The 22,188-nt window shown below is 40.4% G+C and overlaps 2 protein-coding genes across 2 annotated transcripts in view; one reads left to right on the top strand and one right to left on the bottom strand.

Annotated features, from left to right (window-relative positions):
• Positions 1 to 22,188, bottom strand: part of nt5dc1 (5'-nucleotidase domain containing 1) — a 434,656-nt gene that overhangs the window by 243,025 nt on the left and 169,443 nt on the right. The window lies entirely within an intron of this gene.
• The window catches only part of LOC144593817 (uncharacterized), a 174,952-nt gene that overhangs the window by 114,975 nt on the left and 37,789 nt on the right, over positions 1 to 22,188 (top strand). The window contains exon 11 of the mRNA XM_078399936.1: positions 21,375 to 21,434. Within this exon, the coding sequence (XP_078256062.1) occupies positions 21,375 to 21,434 (60 nt within the window). The remainder of the gene's footprint in view (positions 1 to 21,374; positions 21,435 to 22,188) is intronic.

Genomic DNA, 22,188 nt, shown 5'->3' with positions numbered 1-22,188 from the left:
ATCGAAGGTAGACACAAAATGCTGGAGAAACTCAGCGGGACAGGCAGCATCTCTGGAGAGAAGGAACGGGTGACATTTCGCGTCAGACTGAAGAAGGGTCTCGACCTGAAACGTCACCCATTCCTTCTCTCCAGAGATGCTGCCTTACTCCATCATTTTGTGTCTACCAACAATTTTAACATTAAACTAGACCAAGTGGACCCTTTAGGCCCAAACCTCTCCTGCATTGGTGCAGCACCGTCCTCTCGCCTCTCTCCTCAACTCCCCCTCCCCTTTCCCTTCTCCCCCACTCCCCCCTTTCCCCCTCCCTCCCTCCTCCCTGCTCCCCTCCCCCTCCCCTCCTTTTAAACTTTAAAATGTGAATAACTTTAAAAATATAACACCGATTTCAATAAAACTACTTGCATTATCACTAAAGTGACAATGGTGAGTAAGGTGGGCCTAAAATGTCACGCTATCGCGTACCGTTTTGGCTGAAGTTCAGTCACAAACAAGATAACAAACGAGAGTTTTAGTATATAGATGTCAATTCCCATTTAAAGCTATTTTTATGGCTATTTAGTTTCCTTTGATCACTTTGCAATTTCTGCTCTGTTATCCATGATGTGAACCTTTGGCTCAGCAAATTTATACAGATTCTAGGGATGGAAGCGTTTAACTTATTGATAAGATTATGGATGATCTTCCACCTCAAATCCATTGTGATATATATTTACTAACCAGGTGGAAAAAGCTAATTTTGCTAATTGCTATTTACATCAAAAACTTGTCCCACACAACTCCTTTAAACTTTGGCCCTCTTACCTTAAAGCTATGTATGTCCTCTACTCTTTGACATTTCCACCCTGGGAAATAAGGTCTGACTGTTTACCCAAACTATGCCTCTCATAATTTTATATACTATCAGGTGTATTCCTCAACCTTCGACGCTCGAGAGAAAGCATACCAAACTTGTACAAACTTTCCATGTACTAACACCCCCAATGCCAGGCAGCATTATGGTAAACAACTTCTGCAGCCCCTTACATTCCGCTTATGACATGTTGCTTTCCCTTGCATTCAACCTCCCAAAGTATAACACCTCCCTCTTGCTTGAATCCATCTTCCATTTTCACCCATTTTCAGTAGTTGATCTATAACCCACGGTGTACATTGACATCCTTCTCACTGCCCGCAACTCCACCATTCTTGGTGTTGTCTGCAAACGTACTATCCAACCATCTGTCTGAAGAAGGGTCTCGCCCCGAAACGAAGTCTGAAGAAGGGTCTCGACCCGAAACGTCACCTCTGACTGACCTGCTGAGTTACTCCAGCATTTTGTGAAATAAATATCTTCGATTTGTACCAGCATCTGCAGTTATTTTCTTACATTTATGTCCATGTCATTTATAAATAAAACAACAACAGAGGTTTCACCACAGATCTTGGCAGAACTCCACTGGTCACAGACCTCCAGCCAGAATAATGCCCTTCACCACAACTCTCTGTTGTCTGTGAGTAAGCCAGTTCTGAATCCACATGACCATGTCACCATAAATACCATGCATCTTAAACTACTGGATCAGCCAACTTTGGGGGACTTTATGAAATGCCATGTGAACAACATCCACTCCCCTACCTTCATCGATCGCCTTTGTTACCTCCTCAAAAATACTCGACCAAGTTAGTAAGACATGACTGGCCTTTTACAAAACCATGCTGACTGTCCCCATTTTCCAATTCCCTTCCACGTGGAAGTAAAACCTATCCTGAAGAATCCTCTCGATAACTTGCCTACCACTGATGCAAGGCTCACCAGCATGTAATCCTTAATTATATCTACTTCCCTTGTAAACAAAGGAACAACATTTTGGCTACTCTCCAGTGCTCCAGGACCTCGGTAGTGGCTTGAGAAGTTGCAAAGATTTTTGTCAAGGCTTCTGCAATCCCCGCTCTTGCTGCTCTTAATAACCTGGGTTAGACCCCATCAGGGCCTGGTAATTTACCCACCTTATTGCCCTTCAAGAGCCCCAGTACCACCTCCTCCTTTATCTCAAACTGCCGTAGCATATTAGTATTGTACACACTGGCTCAGACAGACGCACAAGTCACAAGGTATTTTGAAATGGACAATGAACAGTGGTCTTGCTGCCATCACTCATTTTAAGTGAATGAATCAAAAACAAAGTCAGGATGGTTTTAACATGCCATATCATATGATGAAATTAACCTGCCAATGTAAAAAGTTGGATTGATGGTCAGTAAATAGAGCATTGATATTGTTTGAACAGCAAAAATGTTGGATATGATTTGCCACAAATCAATGGCTCATCAAAAGGCGGCATGGTGGCGCAACGGTAGAGTTGCTGCCGTACAGCGCTTGCAGCGCTGGAGACCCGGTTTCGATCCTGACTATGGGTGTTGTCTGTATGGAGTTTGTATGTTCTCCCCATGACCTGCGTGGGTTTTCTCCGAGATCTTCGGTTTCCTCCCACACTCCAAAGACGTACAGGTTTGTATGTTAATTAACGGTGTGTGGGTAACATTGTTCCTAGTGTGTGTAGGATAGTGTTTATGTGCGGGGATCACTGGTCGGTGCGGACTCAGTGGGACAAGGGGACTGTTACCTTGTTGTATCTCTAAGCCAAACTAAAGGGAAGCTGAATTTAAAATCCAAAATCACAATACGTATAAGAAATTTTCCAAATGCCCGAGGAGTAATTCTAAAAGACCGATCAAAACAATTAATTTAGCGGATTAAGATACAATACAATACAATTCAAAATCCTATATTGTCATTGTACAAGTACAACGAGATTTTGATTGTCGCTTCCATATCGATGCTATCAAATCAAATATTTAAATAAATCACGGCGAACATGTAAACAACAAGAAGGGGGGGGGGGAAGGAAAAAGAAAAGGGGGAACAAGGTAAAGAGCAAAAAAAGGTTCATGCAGGTGGTCAGTTGTGCCAGATGACCCTGGGGGCAGAGACAGATCATGGCGGGCTCTCAGCAGGACCGATTCAGAGCAGCTATAGCTCTAGGGATGAAGCTGTTCCTTAGTCTGGAGGTGTGGGCATAGAAGGCCTTGTAACGTCTGCCAGATGGAAGTAGTTCAAACAGACGGTGGCATGGGTGAGTGGAGTCCTTGTAGATGCTGGTGGCTTTCCTGAGGCAGCGTGCGTTGTAGATGTCCTCCAGGTCTGGCAGCTGTATCCCAATGATCCTCTGCGCTCTGCAGACGATTCGCTGAAGAGCTTTCCTGTCCGCTGCTGTGCAGCTGAGTACCACACATAGATGCCATATGTCAGTATGCTCTCCGTGGTACAGCGGTAGAATGTCATCAGAAGCTGTTGTGGCAGACCGACCTTTTTTAGTGTTCTCAGGAAGAACAGCCGTTGCTGTGCCTTTTTGACAAGTGCAGCAGTGTTGGTGGACCACGTGAGGTCCTGTGAAATGTGTGTGCCCAGAAACCTGAAGCTGGACACTCTCACCACTTCGTCCCCGTTAATGAGGACTGGAGCGTATTCCTCATTCTGTGACCTTCTGAAGTTGATAATCAGCTCCTTGGTCTTAGTAGTGTTTAGGGACAGGTTGTGCTCTGAGCACCAGCTCGCCAGGTTCTGCACCTCCGCTCTGTAGGCTGATTCATCGCTGTTGGAGATCAGCCCGATCACCGTTGCGTCATCCGCAAATTTGACGATGATGTTTGTGGCGAATGCAGGGACACAGTCATGTGTGAAGAGGGAGTAGAGGATGGGGCTCAGTACACAACCCTGCGGTGTCCTGGTACTCAGGGTGGTGGTGGAGGACAGGTGGAGGCCCACCTACCCATGACAGGTAAGGTGTCGTATTCTAATGTGAACAGGTGGAAGGTGATAGATTTTGGGGATAAACCAGGAATGATAGAATCCACTCAACAGAAAGATGCTGTAGACTGCATGTAAACTGTAAGATCTAAAGACTTCAAAAAGATAAACCATTAACGTCTGCGTGTAAAATAGGTATTTTTGATTCCACTAACAAAACCACAAATGAAAGATTAATGATAATGCTGTGAATAATAAACATTGATTTAGTTTTAGGAAGTGTATAATGTGCAATTGAGGGCTCCCAGTTATAGAAAGAACAGTACAATTAGAGCAATCAACATCATGATGCCAGATATGGAACGCCAAAATATTGTGGGAGTATAGGTACTTGGACTATTTTCACCCAAGCAGAGAAGCCACAAAAGAGATTCTCTCGAGACTATAAATATGTCCTGAAGATGTTGAAACTTTACTGATTAAAGTAGTATGGCCCAGTTGAGTTTATTGTCATATGCACATATACTGTGGCGTACACCGATGAGCCAAAACATTATGACCACTGACAGGTGAAGTGAATCACATTGATTATCTTGTCAAGGGGTGGGATATATTAGGCAGCAAGTGAACAGTCAGTTCTTGAAGTTGATGTGTTGGATGCAGGAGAAATGGGCAGGAGTAAAGACCTGAGCAACTTTGACAAGGGCCAAATTGTTATGGCCAGACGACTGGGTCAGAGCATCTCTGGAAATGCACGGCTTGTGGGGTGCTCCTGGTCAGCAGTGGTGCGTACCTACCGACAGTGGTCCGAGGAGGGACAAACCACAAACCGGCGACAGGTGTTGGGCGCCCAAGGATCATTGATGCACAATGGCAATGAAGGCTATCCCGTCTCGTACGAACTGACAGAAAATTTTAATGGTGATCACGGGAGGAATGTGTCACAATACACAGTGCATCACACCATGTTAAGTATGGGGCTGTACATGGAGGACCAACAGCATATTAGGCAGGTGGTCATAATGTTTTAGCTCATCAGGTCATAATGTTTTGGCTCATCAGTGTATACTTGCAATGAAAATATCGCTTGCAACAGTATGAGAGGCACATAGACTCAGACAACACACACAACAAACACATGTATCGTACATAAATTACACATACATTTTCAGAGATAGCAAAAAGAAAAAAAGTTATATAAAAAAGCAAGCTCCAATTAAAAAACACAAGAAGACTGTGCTCATGATGGACCTGGCTGAGTCCTCCACCGTCTGGAGCCTCATGCATTCCTGTATGTTAGAATTGCTGTGCCAGGCCATGGTGCAACCAGCCAGGATACTTTCTGAAGTATATCGGTGGAAGCTTTTCAAGTATTCATGAAAATGCTGAATCTCTTTAAACTTCAATGGAAGAAGGGACACTGCCGAGTGATTACATCGATGTGTTGGGGGACCATGACAGGGCATCGCAGATGTTAATGCCCAGGAATTTGAAGCTGCTAACTCTCTCCACCGCCAACCCACCAATAAAATTGGGACGTGGTCTCCAGACTTGCCCTTTCTGAAGTCAACTATTAGTTCCTTGGTCCTGTCGACCTTGAAAGAGAGGATGTTGCGAAACCGCTCAACCAGGTGTTCTATCTTTCTCCTGTATGTTGACTCATCACCACTCATAATTTGGCCGGCAACAGTGGCGTTGTCAGCAAATTTATAGTTGTTGTAGGAGCTGTGCTTCACGACAGTCATAAATATAAGGACAGTTGAGCAGCAGGCTAAGCCCGTGGCCGTGGGGTTCGTCTTTGTTGATGGTCAATGAAGGGAGATATCATTACCAATCTTAATTGATTGAGATTTGCTGATGAGGAAGTCAAGGATCCAGTTACAAAGGGAGGTACAGACTCACAGGCCTTGAAGCTTGGTGAAGTAAGACCACTTTTTCCACTGGCTGCAGAGTCCATGAAAAGGGACATCTATCTAAAACTGTCAATGAAAGAACATTGATAAAGCCCAGTACATTAAAAAAAAATTATTTAGAGATACAGCGCGGAAACAGGCCCTTCGTTCCACCGAGTCGGCGCCGCCCAGCGATCCCCGCACATTAACATTATCCTACACTAGGGACAATTTTTACATTTACCCAGTCAATTAACCTACATACCTGTACGTCTTTGGAGTGTGAGAGGAGATCGAAGATCTCAGAGAAAACCCACGCAGGTCACGGAGAGAACGTACAAACTCTGCACAGACAGTGCCCGTAGTCAGGATCGAACCTGAGTCTCCGGCGCTGCATTCGCTGTAAGGCAGCAACTCTACCGCTGCGCCACTGTGACCGCCGTTTCTGAGTGAAGGGTGGTCAGATACCACATAAGGAAGTGGAGGAAGATATTTGCATAATCAAAATAAACAAGTAAAGCTCAGAGGCTAGACTGCCACTTGGGTAGAGCAGTGGGAGCTATTTGAGGACTGGCACTTTGTAAAAGTTTCATAATTACAGCCAGACATTTGAGCTTAGACCTCCATGACTTGCTGCTTGTTGTTACAAGACAGTTGTACATTGAGCAAATAGAAGACATCCCCGTTTAAAGACAACGTCGATTTATGATTGTGAGCATGTGGGCTACCAGTTAGAAAAGTCATACAGTGTGGCAAAGACACATTCTCAACAATCACGTAAGATGACAGTTCAGTGTCTTTGTCAGTTTTTTGTCATATCTAACATTTTAATTCTCATTAGCAGTATGTTGTATTTTTATTTGCTTCTATCAGCCTGGTTGGCATTAGAGCAAGCTTTGAGGTTTTGGGTAAACACTGGTCAGACTAATGCTCTGAAAGTCCCTTCTGTCCACCAACTCTATTGGTCCATTGTGAATTGAGCTTAGATCACCTCAATCCAATTTCAACAATAAATTGAATCTTATTCCAAACTATTTGGCAATAACACACAAAGAGGCCACCCAAAAGGGGAATTAAAACCTATGTTATACAAGTATAACTGGATCGAGACAGGACATAATGTAAAGAAGCTTTAACCTGCACCTGGTTATATTATAGCTGATGTTCCGGAATTGGGAAGGGTTTCACTTCCCAGCATTAACATCCCTCACAATGCGAGAAAACATGAGCAACTTGATTTTTAAAAAAAATAATGGAGTTAGATTAATGTCTGATTATGAACACCAAGGAATGGGAGATAATCTTTTGGATTAAATAGCCTTTTCCAGTCATAACTTCTTTACTTTTCACAGATAACACAACTGAAGAATGTGGAATCACAAGGTTGAACCAGGTAATGGACAGGTCATCAACAGTGATCACTATAGGAAGTTATCTTCAATAAGATGAGTTAATATTTAGAAAGCTTTTGCAGAGAACCTGAAGTGGAGCCCACAATGGAATGGACAATCAGAAAAATTATTATTCATTATTTTTAATTATTAACACTAGTTAAAACTGTGCAAATGGATTTCCTGTTTTGAACTGTACTAACAAATAATGCAGGTTTTACATGGATTGGTTAATAAATGCTCAACTTAAATTCATAATGCAAATGATACAACAAGATTACATTACATGAATACTTCAAGAACGTTTGATCATCACACCCAAAACTTTGCCCCTTCCTTATACTTATAGAGACCCACCATGCTAAATTAAAATGCCATTAAAACAAAAATTAAAACTGTTGGGTTGTTTGAAATATACCCAGCCAAATACAGACTCATTTAAATTTTGTTATTTGCCCTGCCTCAACAACTTCAACTGGCAGATTGCTCCATACCACCACCACCCTATGTGTGAGTTTCCCCCTCAGATTCCTATTAAATGTTTTCCCTCTCACAGTAAAGCTATGCCCTCACCCACCTTGGGAAAAAGACTGTACATTCACCCCATCCTGTCATGATTTTATACATCTCTATAGGGTCATCTCTGTCTTCTGTGCTCCAAAGAATAAAGTCTTAACTTGCCCAACCTCTCCCTATAGCTGAGATTATGGCAACATCCACATAAAACATTTGCATTTTTTCCAGCTTAAAGGCATCTTCCCTATAGAAGAATGACCAAAACTAAACTCAATTTTCCAAGTGTGGCCTCCCCAAGGTCTTGTACAATTATGTACAAGATGTCTCGTGCAACACCTTGTTTAACAAGATCTTTATGTGGCCATTCTTGACTATTTCATTAGTCTTCTTCCTTCCTGTATGGCTAGTTATGTTGACAGAGAAAAAAAAAGAAATGAATGTATCTATTAATTGTATCAGATATTTTGAAAATGGAATTCCCGAATGGATCACATATTAAAATGTTTGTAATCATGAGTTCTGCCCTTGGAGTTGAACCTATATACATTATATTACTAACCAAATGCATGTTGAGTTATGTTGAAATATTTGTCCAATATTTCTATCTACACTGGCCTCCATTTACTCCTGAATCAGTCTAAATTCACAATCTCCCAGAGTCTGGAATTCCAGACATAATTTTTTGGTGATTATCTTATATCAATAGTCTCTAGTTTTTGCTCTATCCCACAGGTAAAAAATACACTTGCCTACAAAATATACCACTTAGTACCATACTTTTTTTTACATTGATTCAATCTCAATAACAAATTATTGTACGCACCGTCAGGATTGGCTATTTTTTAATTTCCTTGTACTCGTTGCAATGACAATGAATATTATTATTATTATTATTATTATTATTATTTGATTAAAAAAGATTGTGGACACTACACGTTATCCATTGTCAAATTCCTTTTTGATCCTCTATAAGTCTGATACATTAATGCACGTAACCCAAATGAGCACCAATATATTCTATGCACCTTCCAGGATTTTGATCACACGTGGTTTGCAGATGAGGCAGATTTATCACGTTGAAGCAATCATGCAAAGCCTGTAAAGTCCACATCAATGCTCCTTAAAGGCGATGCAGTTGAGCAGGTTCCATACTGGAATCTACTGCTGGGGATCTGGCTCAGGTGAGTCTTTTTTCATTATACATAACCAATGTAATGGCTCAGGGCCTATCGTCCACCCTTTTCATTCTCTTTTCCCATCTTCTGCTCTCCTTATCATGTCCCTTCTCCATTAATTACAATAATAATCCATATATTGTCTGATACATCCTTCCTATATACCATTGAAATGCCACTCAAACCCATCCCTGCATTACATGTATAAATGTTTCGCGGTGATGGGATCATGGCAAAGCTTTCTTTTCATTAGCTTCTTACCACCCTAATGACATGATTGGAAGAAACGACACAAAGTGCTCAAATAACAGTGGGTCAGGAGGACAAGAATAGGCAATGTTTCAGATCGGGACCCTTCTTCAAGCTGATTATAGTAGACTCAGCACTTTGTGTCTTTTTTTCGTAAATCAGCATCTGCAGTCCCTTGTGTCTACATGATTATATAGCTGCATTGTAACTTCTTAAACACTCCATCAATATTATCAAGAACTTTCATTAGTTCTAAACCTCTCTTCAGCCACCCCTACAGTTTCTCTTCTTGTTTAGATTTTCTTTTTAGATTTAGAGATACAGCGCAGAAACAGACCCTTCGGCCCACCGGGTCCGCGCCGCCCAGCGATCCCCGCACATTAACGCTATCCTACACCCACTAGGGACAATTTTTACATTTGCCCAGCCAATTAACCTACAACCTGTACGTCTTTGGAGTTCCTTTCCTAATTGTTATAAACTTTAGTTTCATCTGGTTTCTGCACTATCACAAAGCCACCACATCTTTTCTTATAATAGGAAATGCCATCCTAGACGTTTTGTGGTGTCTGTGTAATAATGCCATTTCAAGACTAAATTCAGTAATTTCCCATATGCTTCATGCACATAAAACTGGATCTCTAAAACTAGATTTAGAGCAGCAAAAATCCAGTTTAATATGATCTTTTACATCACTACAGGAAAGTTATTTTCATCCGGTTGATTTAAGCCTGATTTAGAACCAGATTCCAGGTAAGAAATATTTTTAATTGATCCCACTGCAAATCATCTTCATCAAAGTATGGACATTTGAAAGCTCCCTTTAATTTTTTTCTTTCAATTGATGGAAAACAGTATGTGTACATGTAATGGAAATTAAGTTTACTCAGTTAAGAATTTTCAATAATCTTGTTAGTAATAGTGAAATGGTCAATCCTAAAATGCAGATGGATGAGAATCCCTACACTACATTCAGAAGAATATTTTTGCACAGTATTTACAAAGTTCAACAAGTGGGTCTGGTGATGGTGTGGCACTGGGGAGTGAGAAATGCAATTCAAAATCCAGTTTTAGAGATACTGTTTTGTGACGTAACAAATTTTATTAAATCAAGAAGAGGTTTAGCAATGGAGAACAAGAAACAATGTTTTTAAAGTAAATCAGTCTCAGAAATGAAGGCATTTAAGGAGCGATTCAAAAAAGTCAAAGTAATCAGTTTTCTTCACAGAAAAAGATTGAGAATGCCAAACCTAGGTCCCATTCGAATACCATGTGCATTGAAGATAGGAGAAGAGAGAAAAAATAAACTTGCATAAGACAAAGAAAGCTTAATGCAATGGTATGTCTGGAAGAGTGCAGGAAGTGTAGGTGTAAAATCAAAAGGAAAATTAGAAAGCAAAGTGAGGGTATGGAAAATATTGGCAAATATAAATCAAAGTATGCAAATACATAAAAAGTCAGAGGATAATTAAAAACGGAAACCTATTAGGTTAAAAAATAACTTGAATATGACCGTGGGCATATGTGCAAATTTCCTAAGGCATATTTTGCAACTGTCTTCACAAAATGGGGATGGTAAACGAGTATGCCGAGGATACAATAATTGGTTATGTGGTCGACAAGGAGAAGAAGAGTTTTGAACTTCAGCAATTTATAGACGGTCTGGTCAGTTGGAGAAAGTGGTGAGAGGCAATGCATTTGGGGAACTGCAACAAGTAAGAAGGTACGGTATACAATCTGTAAGATATTAAGTGGTGTGGCAAAATAGAGAAAGTTTGGAGTATATGCCCAGGGATCCCTAAAAAGCAGCACGATAGGTTATTAAAGTTGTTAAAAAGGAATCAGGGATGTTGCATTCATAAAACACAAAACCCAAGTAAATTATTCTGAAACTGGGGCAAATTTGGAATATTGTGTATAGTTTTAATCTCCACATGTAATTGCATTGGGCAATGGTGTTGCTGTGACAAAAATATTAGACGTGAGTAAAGATTCAATAAGCTACGGTTGTTTTCTTTGGTAGGGAGACTGAAGGGTATTTAGTTAAAGCTTATTAAAATATGAGAGGCCGAGATAGAGGAAATAGGATGATCCTATTTCTCCTGGAGGAAGGGTCATAAGCTGAGTAATTGAAAGGTAGAAATGATGAAAAGATTCTTTGCCCAAAGGGTAATACATTTGAACAATACTCGAAGGTGTAACTGAAAAGGGGTGACTTTGCAGGGCTATAGACCAAGAACTAAAAGCAGAGAAAAGACTGAGTTGCCTTTATCTCAACTGCCATAGGTCAAACGGCCACATTCTGTGTTGTATATTTTCTATAATTCAATGAAATGCAGCACCCACATTTCATATTCTCAAAATAACCTTGCACGTGAAAACTGAAAAAGATTCCCTGAAATGTCATGTTTCCATCAATGCACTGAAACTGAGATTCATCACATTTACCATATTTTCTTCATATTTTGCTGGGATGCTAAGTACTCAATCATCCATTCCTTTTTAACCTTACACAGCATTTAGATTTTCAAAGTCCAACTTTGCATTACATTTTAATGTTCCTTGCTTTGATTTACATTCTCTTTTCTTCAAAAAGGACATGAAGTGCTGGAGAAACTCAGTGGGCCAGGCAGCATCTCTGGAGAACATGGATTGCTAACATTTTGGATCTGGGCCCTTATTCAGATTGAAGAGGTGTCCTGACCTAAAATGCAACTTATCCATGTTCTCCATAGATACTGCCTGACCTGCTGAGTTACTCCATCACTGTCTCTTTTTTTGGAAAACAGCATCTACAGTTCCTTCTTACGTCCCTCCTTCAACCTTGACAATGTCTCGGCTCATTAATAGAAAATTAAAAGCTTACGAACAAAATTTGGTGATTTAATAGACAAAATAAAGTTATATTGTTATATATTGATTATCAGACAAGTTGTTCGACTCCCTAACCTGTTACACTTCCCCAAATGCACTGCCTCTAACCACTTTGTCAAATTGACCAGACTGTCTCTATCTTCCTGAAGTTTAAAAGTCTTCTCCTTGTCAACCACTCAACATAGTCATTTATCATCCCCTCTTTTCTGAAGACAGTTGCATGGTGGCTATACGGTTAGAAGAAGGGTCCCAACCCAAAACGTTGATTGTCCCTTTCTCTCCAAGAAGATGCTGCCTGATTCATGGAGATCCTCCAGCGCTTTGTTTTGAATTGCATTGTGACAGGAAAAGAACATAATGGCCAAGAAAGCACACCAACGCCTCTACTTCCTTGGAAGGCTTAGGAAGTTCAGCATGTCCTCAACAACTTTCGCCAACTTCTACAGATGCTCCGTAGAAAACATTTCATCAGGATGCATCACAGCTTGGTTTGGGAACAGTTCCATCCAAGACCACAAGAAATTTCAGAGAATTGTGGACGCAGCCCAAACCCTCACACAAACCAACCTCCCTTCCATTGACTCCATTTATACCTCATGCTGCCTCAGCAAGTCCAGCAGCATATTCAAGGACGAGCCGCACCCTGGCCACTCCCTCTTCTCCTCTCTCCCATCACTGTTTTTGTTCAAACATAAACTGGGAGCTGAATTCTGGAAGTGAGGTGAAATGATGGCCTTTGTCACCATGGCATTACTTGTCCAGGTGCAGTTATAAGTCTTGGTAAAACTGAAGTCAATGGACATCACCTGACAAGTATCCAATGATTGCAAAAAGGAAGATAGCTGCAGTAACAGAACCTCTATCATATTAACCCCAGGACATAATTGCTGGAGTTTCAGCATGGAATAGAAATCCGAGATGGATTCTTAGAGCAGCTTGTACTGGAACCGACCAGGGAGAAGGCAATTGTGGATTTAGTGTTGTGTAAAGCAACCGGATTTGATAAGGGAACTCAAGGTAAAGGAGCCATTAGGAAGTGGTGACTATAATATGATGTTTTAATCTACAATTTGAGAGGGAGAAGGGAAAATCGGAAGTGTCAGCATTACAGTTGAGCAAAGAGGATTATGGAGGCATGAGGGAGGAACTGGCCAAAGTTGACTGGAAAGAGACCCTAGCAGGGATGACAGTGGAACAACAATGGAAGGTATTTCTGGTAATAATACAGAAAGTGCAGGATCAGTTCATTCCAGAGAGGAAGAAAGATTCTAAGGGAAGTAAGAGGCTACCATGGCTGACAAGGGAAGTCAAGGACACTATAAAAATAAAAGAGAAGAAGTATAACATAGCAAAGATGAGCAGGAAGCCAGAGGATTGGGAAACTTTTAAAGAGCAACTGAAGATAACTAAAAAGGCAATACCTGGAGAAAAGATGAGGTACAAAAGTAAGCTAGCCAAGAATATAAAGGAGGATAGTAAAAGCTTCTTTAGGTATGTGAAGAGGAAAAAAATAGTTAAGACAAATGTGGGTCCCTTGAAGGCAGAAACAGGTGAATTTATTATGGGGAACAAGGAAATGGCAGATGAGTTGAACAGCTAGTTTGGATCTGTCTTCACTAAGGAAAACATGATCTCCCAGATGTACTAGTGGCCAGAGGACCTAGGGTGACGGAGGAACTGAAGGAAATTCATATTAAGCAGGAAATAGTGTTGGGTAGACTGATGGGACTGAAGGCTGATAAATCCCCAGGGCCTGATTATCTGCATCCCAGGGTACTTAAGGAAGTGACTCTAGAAATCGTGGATGCACTGGTGATCATTTTCCAATGTTCTATAGATTCAGGATCAGTTCCTGTGGATTGGAGGGTAGCTAATGTTATCCCACTTTTTAAGAAAGGAGGGAGAGAGAAAACAGGGAATTATAAACCAGTTAGCCTAACGTTGGTGTAGGGGAAGATGCTGGAGTCAATTATAAAAGATGAAATAGCGGCACATTTGGATAGCAGTAACAGGATCGGTCCAAGTCAGCATAGATTTACGAAGGGGAAATCATGCTTGACTAATCTTCTGGAATTTTTTGAGGATGTAACTAGGAAAATGGACAAGGGAGAGCCCGTGGATGTAGTGTACCTGGATTTTCTGAAAGCCTTTGATAAGGTCCCGCATAGGGGATTAGTGAGCAAAATTTGAGCACATGGTATTGGGGGTAGGGTACTGACATGGATAGAGAATTGGTTGGCAGACCGGAAACAAAGAGTAGGGATTAACAGTTCCCTTTCAGAATGGCAGGCATAAGGGGTACCATAAGGCTCAGTGATGGGACCGTAGCTATTTACAATATACATTAATGATTTAAATGAAGGGATTAAAAGTAACATTAGCAAATTTGTAGATGACACAAAGCTGGGTGCCAATGTGAACTGTGAGGAGGATGCTATGAGAATGCAGGGTGACTTGGGCAGGTTAGGTAAGTGGTCAGATGCATGGCAGATGCAGTTTAATGTGGATAAATGCGAGGTTATCCACTTTGGTGGCAAGAACAGGAAGGCAGATTATTATCTGAATGGTGTCAAGTTAGGAAAAGGGGAAGTATAACGAGATCTGGGTGTCCTTGTTCATCAGTCACTGAAAGTAAGCATGCAGCTATAGCAGGCAGTACAGAAAGCTAATGGCATGTTGGGCTTCATAACAAGAGGAGTTGAGTATCGGAGCAAAGAGGTCTTCTGCAATTGTACAGGGCCCTAGTGAGACCACACCTGGAGTCTTATGTGCAATTTTGGTCTCCAAATTTGAGGAAGAACATTCTTGATATTGAGGGAGTGCAGCATAGGTTCATAAGGTTAATTCCCGGGATGGCGGGACTGTCATATGTTGAAAGAATGGAGCGACTGGGCTTGTATATACTGGAATTTAGAAGGATGAGAGGGGATCTTATTGAAACACGTGATTATTAAGGGATTGGACATGCTCGAGGCAGGAAACATGTTCCCGATGTTGGGGGAGACCAAAACCAGGGGCCACAGTTTAAGAATAAGGGGTAGGCCATTTAGAATGGAGATGAGGAAAAACCTTTTCACCCAGAGAGTTGTGAATCTGTGGAATTCTCTGCCTCAGAAGACAGAATTCTGCCTCATTTCAAGAGAGAGTTAGATAGAGCTCTTAAAGATAGTGGTCAAGAGATATGGGGAGAAGGTAGGAACGGGGTACTGATTGTGGATGATCAGCCATGATCACAGTGAATGGCGGTGCTGGCTCGAAGGGCCGAATGGCCTACTCCTATTGTCTATTGTGTTACTTAGGGAAAATTCTCAGGTCAAATTATTTTCAACTACTTCATCAATGCCTTCATTCCAGCATAGGTCAAATGCCTGATATATCTCGCAGGTATGTCCTATTCGGTGGTACACATCATTCATGACATAAAAGTATCAGCCTGTGACCACTTTTAACAAGTGAGAGAATCTAACTCGTGCCCTTTTATATTCAATTACATTCCAATGGCTGAACCTTCTGTATCCTGAATATCACCATTGACCAGAAATTCAACTGGATCAGCCATACAAATACCTACTGAAAGAGCATATAAGATGGTGTTGCAATTGACTTACTTTCTGGCACTCCAAAACTTTCCGCTATCTCGAGAGCACGATGTTGTACTCTACATTTACCTAAATACGTCCAGCTCCAAACAAATCAAAGAATGGCACCATCAGGACAGAGTAGCCTGGAAGACAGGTCGCATATCACATATTTATTACCTCCATCCCAAGTGCAATTGTGACTGCAGTGTTTCCCATCTAATAATGGCACTTTTGTTACTCACCTAGCCAGCTCTAACCTACTTGCCTGACTTGCTGAGTAACTCTAGCGCTTTGTGTCCTTGAGTGCATATTCCAAACCGGCAGTTTCTGGGGAGATAGGGGTAGGGATGCAGATAATGGCAGCAGATATATATCGGAAAAACATCACTTGCAGATAAATACCCGCCACTTAAGTCATGCATCATTGTGATAAAAATATCTCACTATTCCTGCATTATTGCTCTGTCCAAACGCTGGAACTGTCTATGCAACAGCACTGTGGGAATACCTTCACCTCAAGGACTGCTATGGTTCAAGTTAAAGCTTCATCAGTACATACAAAAGCAACTAGCTCAGGACAATAAATGTTGGCTATTCCAGGGACATCTACATCCAACAGAATAAACAAGACTTTTCATTACCAATTTTATTGGTTTGTATGTCAATTATCGGACATCTATTTTTAATATAAAACTTTGAGAGACTCTTTTAAAATGTGTCATCCCACTACAGATCTGAGTTCCTGCTTTCCTACATGAATGTCCAGGTTGAAATAATTCAGTCTCACCATGTGATGAAAGAAAGAAATAATGTTGCTTAGATTCCTATTTGTGTCTAAGCTAATACTCTGCAATACAAACATTCTTGATTGGCTAATTGTGTCAGATATTAAGAGATAAAACTGTATTCAGTATTTATGAAATATGGTTCAACTTTGATATTTTCATTATTATCATGTTAATTTGTGTAATTTCAGATAATTAAACAAAAAAAGTAAAGATATTGATCTAAGTATGTGAATAAAATCTAAGTCTTCCAACCTTAGGTGTTCTGATTAGCCAGGCTCATACTGGATTTACTTGGATAAGTTTAGTAAAAAATCCTGAAGAATATTTTCAGTAATATCATTGATGAAACCTATTGAAATGTTGCCTTAGGGTCCTCGGTACTTCAAGAAATATTGGGAAAAAATGTTGCGTAACATTAGTGAATATGTCCATAAGTTACTAGTTGAAAACTTTTTTTGCACATTTCTTTTTGAAAACTGCCTGCATGGTCATGTTGGACATCAATTTGAAATGAGACAACACATGACAATAAAACCACCAACCTGATGCACTTTCAAAAGTTAAAAGAAAACAGCATAGTTATTACTTCCATTTAAAGGGAGGAGTTTTAAAATTCGCTACTGTGTATGTCAGAGTCTCTCATATATAAGTACCAGCATTTATACTTTTGAAAGCACTTCTGCTTCAGATGTTCCAAGATATCAGGGAATAATCCAATAGGGGATGCAAAACTGAAATACAGTCCAGAAGAAAAAATACACTGGTATGTTATATTTCTTTTTACTAATTATGTCAGCATGCAAAAGAGCAAGAATGCCATGTGCCAGATATCAATTTGTTTTGAACGGGATAGATTATTACATATGTATACTTATCCCCGTGTAGTCCTTTGCAAATTTATGTCAAATGATAATCTGAAACATGGACTCTAAGAAAGACATCATCCATGGAAATATTCAATAATTTGTCTGAAAAGTGATCGAGTCAAGACTTTTCAAAATCAATATAACTTGAAAGGTGTGACTATAGCATATTGTTAATCTCAATTTTTCATTTTGATACTATATATTTCATTATACTAATAAATATTTATTGCTCCATTCATTATTGATTATAAATGTATATTTTTTAAACCTTTACAGACTTTACCATCAACTATGATTTCAAATGAAATTGTTGCGCTTCTGATGTCTATGTCTGCAACCCTAGTTTATGGAGTGGGATATAAAACCTACAATCAATCACCCTATAATACCAAAAGTCTTGGTAAGTTTTTGTCTCATATGGAAATAGTCTTTTAAGATTGCTGTGGTTTACACTAATTAAAAGATGTACCAAGTCCAGCTACTGTACTCTGTAGTATAGCCCAAGATGAAGTTACTAGTTTACGGTTAGTCTGGGTGATATTTTTGGTTTTAATTTTACATGTGATAAAAAGTAGAGCAATTAATTCTTCACTTTGCCCTTACTCAAATAGACTAGTTGCCATGTTATGTCAGTTCATTCAACTTCTAATGTACGTACCTATTCTTAGGGCAAGCATCCTCTGATCTCCTAAAAATGAACTATGTGCAGAACATCACTTATCCAGAGTGGTTTGCAACCAATTAAATACTTCATTTGCAGTCTAATTGCTGTAAGTAAAGTAATTAAAATCAAATATAATCAATGCCTGCAATTCCTTTTACAGCAGTTGATCAACCCATGGTGTTTTTCTTTTAAGGTTTCTTTATTCTCCGAGTGCATCCCTGTTTGCCTTGCCTGTGGGAGCCAAACAGTTTCTGTTGCTTATATGGGACACCGTTAATTCGCCCTGCCATTGCAATGCTGAATGCCATGCAAACACAGATTCCTGTGGAGAATCAAATAATGAATCCACCTGCTCATCTGCTTGTTCTTTCTCAGCCAGCATCCATTCATGATAATGTATTCTTAAATTATTTTAGGATATTGCTGGTCCATGAGGCAATTCAAAAAAAGGTATTGTTTAGAACTCTTCAGGCATCCCTACAAAATATCTGAGGTACCAAGGCAATACCACAGATGCTCAGTGTGGACTCTACACACACCCATTGGTCAAACACCTTGGCCTGTGCTCCAGCATTAATCAAAGCTATGACAGTTATTTGTCAAAGGCCTCCAAGTTTTCATTTTATTTTCATGTGCTTCAAAAGCTTCATTTCTTCATAACATCAGAAAACTCAAAGAGTCCTACACTTGCCAATGAGGAATCTCTTGGGCTATATCTGTCACCTGTACCTTCTGTTTGATATTGATGCTATTTGGTTCAATACGTGCAGAATATTTTAAGTCGCCTAGAACTCTAGGTCACCTAGTCTCTTCTGACTCAAGAGACTGCACATACTGGAATCTTGAGCAACACTGAAACTGCTGGAGGTACTGAGCTGGCCAGGCAGCATCTGGGAAGGGAATGGACAGGCAACATTTCAGGTTGGGGCCCTTCTTCAAACCGATTTGGAGAAGGGGGGAGAAAGCTGGAAAAGAGAGGTGGGGGAGAGGCAAAGCCTGGCAAGTGTTAGGTGAATACAGTTGCCGGTGTTGGCTGATGGGTAGAGTAAGTGACAGAGCCTAGAGATAAAAACGAGACTGAAGGGTGTCAGATGACGGGAGGAGTGAAATGGAAAACCGGATGGACATATATGTTCAGATAAGGAATCAAGGAGGAGGAGAATGTGCTGAGTTTGATCTGATGTCCCCAAAAATGGGCAATATTCAAATGGATCCTTTTCTCAGAGTTTTGTTCTTTTAACTATTTGAAATAAACAAGTAGAAATTTCAATCTCACTTTAAGTACAGTCAGAAAATTCAGCACATTGGTATTGGTCTTAGTTTCTAATTATCATGTGTACCCAAATACTGTGAAAAACTTTGTTCTGTGTGCTATCCAGGCAAATCATACCATACATGAGTACTTCAGGTAGCACAAAAGAGAAAACAAGCAGAGTGCAGACTAAAGCTATGGAAAAAGTACAGGTTAAATAAAAAGTGCAAAGACCACAACAAGGCAGATTGGAAGTTCAGAAATTCATACCTCGGATATGAGAGATCCATTCATGTTTAATAAAAACAGAAAAGCAGTTTTTGAATCTGGTGGTATGTGCTTTCAAGTTTTTGTATTTTCTGCCTGACTGTAGATTAAAGAAGAGAAAATGACTAGGGTGTATAAGGTCCTTGATAATGCTGGATACTTTTCAGAGACAGCATGAAGTATAGATTGGATTCACAGGGGGGGGTAAGGGGTTGGAGATGGTTTTCTACTGGTTTGTGTGATAGATGGGGCTGCATTCACAACTCTCCACAATTTCTTGCGGTCTTGGGCAGAGCAGTTGCCATACCAAGGAGGGATGCATCCAGATCAGATGGCTTCTATTGAACATTGAATATAAAACAGTGTAGCATAAAAACAGGCCCTTTGGCCCACCATGTCTGTGGTGCCCATGAAACTAATTTAAACTGCACATCTGCCTGCATATGATTTACATCTGCCTGCATATGATCTAATTGTTCCAGCAGCTGCTCCAACCAATCCATGCACTCTGAAAGCGGGACATACTTCTTCCACACATAATCACCAAGGACATTTGAACACTCCCTGATCTCTTACATCTCACAGAAAGACCATGCTATTCCACTGACTGCAATTAATACCTTTTTTTTAACAACTCATGGACAAAGGGCAGCACGGTGACGCAGCAATAGAGTTGCTGCCTTACAGCACCAAAGACCCAGGTTCAATCGTGACTACAGGTGCTTGTCTGTACGGAGTTTTTGAACGCTCTCCCCGTGACCTGCATCGGTTTTCCCCAGGTGCTCCGGTTTCCTCCCACATCCCTAAGACGTACAGGTGTGCAGGTTAATTGGCTTGGTAAAGTTGTAAATAGTCTCTAGTGTGTGTAGGATAATGTTAATTTTAGTTTAGTTTAGAGATACAGCATGGAAACAGGCCCTTTCGGCCCACCGGGTCCGCGCCGCCCAGTGATCCCCGCACATTAACACTATCCTATACCCACTAGGGACAATTTTTTTAACATTTACCAAGCCAATTAACCTACAAACCTGTACGTCTTTGGAGTGCGGGAGGAAACCGAAGATCTCGGAGAAAACCACGCAGGTCACTGGGAGAACATACAAACTCCGTACAGACAGCACCCATAGTCAGGATCGAACCCGGGTCTCCGGTGCTGCATTTGCTGTAAGGCAGCAACTCTACCGCTGCTCCACTGTGCCGCTCTAATGTTAATGTGCGGGAATCGTTGGTCGACGTGGACTCAGTGGGCTGAAGGGCCTATTTTTACACTGTATCTCTAAACTAAACTAAACTAAAGAAAAGGATAAATCGCATACCATTTAATTCTTCGTGTGGTTGGTAGTACAACTTGTCCTTGAAATGTTGATGACAGTAAAAAGTGACACTAAGGAAGCTTATCTCCCTGAATGAAGGACTTTATACATTTTATTTGGATTTGGAAAATAATCTGTGATGGCTTGCAGAAAGAATTTATGGTGCATCCTTAACCTTTATGTTTTATACAAAATATTAACATAGGTGACCTGGCAATAAATGCTTGCTCTCACTATTGCGTTTCACAGCCTGGGAGATATCCTTTTGCCCACTGCAGATTTTTAGCACCCTGGCTTTTCCCTTGAGTAAGTCAAACAAAACAGTCGTCATACATCTGAAAATCAATGCAACCTAGACATAAGTTGAGGTAGTTGTGAAATTTCAAATTGTGTGAGCTGTTTATTGGACAATATTAAACATTTCAAAGAATATTAGACATTTCAGCTTGTTAAAAAATCACAACAAAAAAATCAAAATGTATCATGGTTGCAAAATCTTCTTTTGAGGGCAAAATAAAGAAAACATTATTTTATTTGCACTCTGTCAATCCAGTATTTTTTTAAATGGTTTACATTGACCTGAGATGATCTTATATTGACCAATATGTACATATAAAAAGCTCAGGCTGGAATTCATGTAATTTTAAAACTTCTCAAAAATTATAATGTTTTAACAAAAGATTGCATTTCAGTTCATTATTCAGAAATTATATTGTGCTGGTGTTCATTTCCCTTCAAATTTGCTTTACCTAACAGGTTATGAATTAAAAGGACATCATTACCAGAGTCCTGAAGATAATTCAAAGGGCACCACAGGTAAGAAACAACAATGTTTAAAGGAAGATTAATATAAATCTTTCCTTAAAATCACTTTTATGGAGGTGTGAAGATTTAATGTTCGAGAATTCTAAGACAATCCAACAGAGAAAACATAATTTTTTGAAAGGCAAATTTGCTAGAGTTCTTTGAGGATGTAAGAACACAAGATGGGTGATAGCAATGATTGTATATACTATATTATTGATCTTCAGAATGTAATTGATAAGGAGCCATTAAAAAGGGTATTGCATAGGATAAGAGCACACAGGTTTGTGGTATATAAATTGATATGGATATATGACAAAAAACTAAAGGTTAGAAATGTAGGGGTCATTTTCAGGTTGGCAGCAGTGGGTACCATATAGCCAGTGTTAGGGCCTTAACCATACACTATCTATATTAATAACTTGGTTGAAAGAACCAAGAGTAACATGGTAAGTAGATCCAACTCCTTGGGGCGGAGTTGGATTTATGGGAGGTGGTCTTGGAGGGGTGGATGCTCCTCAAACTGCGGAGCATCCTTGACAATACAGCTTACGCCTTCCATGACACATTAGTCAACCTGAGGAGTACCTTCAGCTGGTACCACCAAGATGCAGGACAGAATGCTACAGGAGATCCTTCGTCCCTGTGGCTATCACATTTTATAACTCCTCCCCCTTCTGTTGTGGGGTAGACTGAAACTGAGACTGACTCCCCTCCCCCCCCCACCTCCTCAATCTTTGCAGATCCCCCAAGCCTTTCCATCCAT

The sequence above is a fragment of the Rhinoraja longicauda genome, chromosome 5, assembly GCF_053455715.1.
Source record: "Rhinoraja longicauda isolate Sanriku21f chromosome 5, sRhiLon1.1, whole genome shotgun sequence".
Classification (NCBI taxonomy): domain Eukaryota; kingdom Metazoa; phylum Chordata; class Chondrichthyes; order Rajiformes; family Arhynchobatidae; genus Rhinoraja; species Rhinoraja longicauda.
This window is presented reverse-complemented; position numbering and strand designations above follow the sequence as displayed.